The sequence below is a fragment of the Haliaeetus leucocephalus genome, unplaced genomic scaffold (genome assembly GCF_000737465.1).
Source record: "Haliaeetus leucocephalus isolate CR32 unplaced genomic scaffold, Haliaeetus_leucocephalus-4.0 Scaffold462, whole genome shotgun sequence".
In the NCBI taxonomy this organism is placed as follows: Eukaryota; Metazoa; Chordata; class Aves; order Accipitriformes; family Accipitridae; genus Haliaeetus; species Haliaeetus leucocephalus.
Genome location: NW_010972898.1, coordinates 7010869 through 7011682, shown reverse-complemented (window position 1 = coordinate 7011682; position 814 = coordinate 7010869). Strand labels below are relative to the sequence as shown.

The 814-nt window shown below is 77.3% G+C and overlaps 1 protein-coding gene across 1 annotated transcript in view; it reads left to right on the top strand.

Moving 5' to 3' along the window:
• Positions 1-618: 618 nt before the first annotated feature.
• MZT1 (mitotic spindle organizing protein 1) overlaps positions 619-814 on the top strand; it is a 5454-nt gene continuing 5258 nt past the window's right edge. Inside the window, exon 1 of the mRNA XM_010575250.1 lies at positions 619-694. Coding sequence (XP_010573552.1) covers positions 646-694 — 49 coding nt within the window. The 5' untranslated portion in view covers positions 619-645. The remainder of the gene's footprint in view (positions 695-814) is intronic.

Here is an 814-nt window from a genome sequence, read left to right as displayed (position 1 = left end):
CGAGGCCAGCCCCGGCCCCGAGGGGCTCCGGCCGGCGCCACCGCTCCCTCCCGCAACGGCAGGCGGGGGGAGAAGGGCCGGCGGGTCTGCGGCCGCCCCCCGCCCCGCCAGCTCCCTCGCCTCAGGGCGGCAAAGCGGACGGGAGCCCCGGGAAGATGCCCCCGCCAGGAGCGGCCCCTTCTCCCTCTTCCCGCGGGGACGGCGTCACCGAGCCTCGCCCCGAGCCGCTCTCCTCAGCCCCAGCAGCGGCGTCGCGGGGCCCGCGCAGCAGCTACCTGCCGCCGTTACGGGGACGCCGCCGCGCCCGCTCATGCTCGCCTCAGATCGCAGCTCCCGCCTCCGCCGCGCCGGGCGGCTCTTTAACCGGCCCCGCCCCCTCGCGGGCTCTGCCCAATCGCGACGCGCAGTCTCCGCCGCTAGACCAGTGGCGGAGCTCCCCCGCTCTCGAACGGGCCAACCGCCAGGGGAGCCGCTACACAAATTCGAAAGAAAGCCCGCCCTCTGCCTTCCTGCGGCTACGCGAGCGCATTCCGTTTGGGGCGTCACGTGGGGCGAGCGGGGGCGGGAGTATTTGAACGGTGTTGGGGCGGAGGGGGGAGCTCGTTCCGCTTCCGGGTGGGAGGTGAGGGGCGGCGCGGGGTCGCCATGGCGAGCAACGCCGCCAGCCTCAACGCGGTGCGGGAGACGATGGACGGTGGGTGGCCTGGGGGCGGCAGCCCCGGGTCGGCCTCTCCGAGCTGGCCTCTCCGAGCGGCTCCCCCCCCCGGGGCGCCCGCCCTCGGGCCCCCCCGCCCGGGGGGGGCGGCCCGCGGGG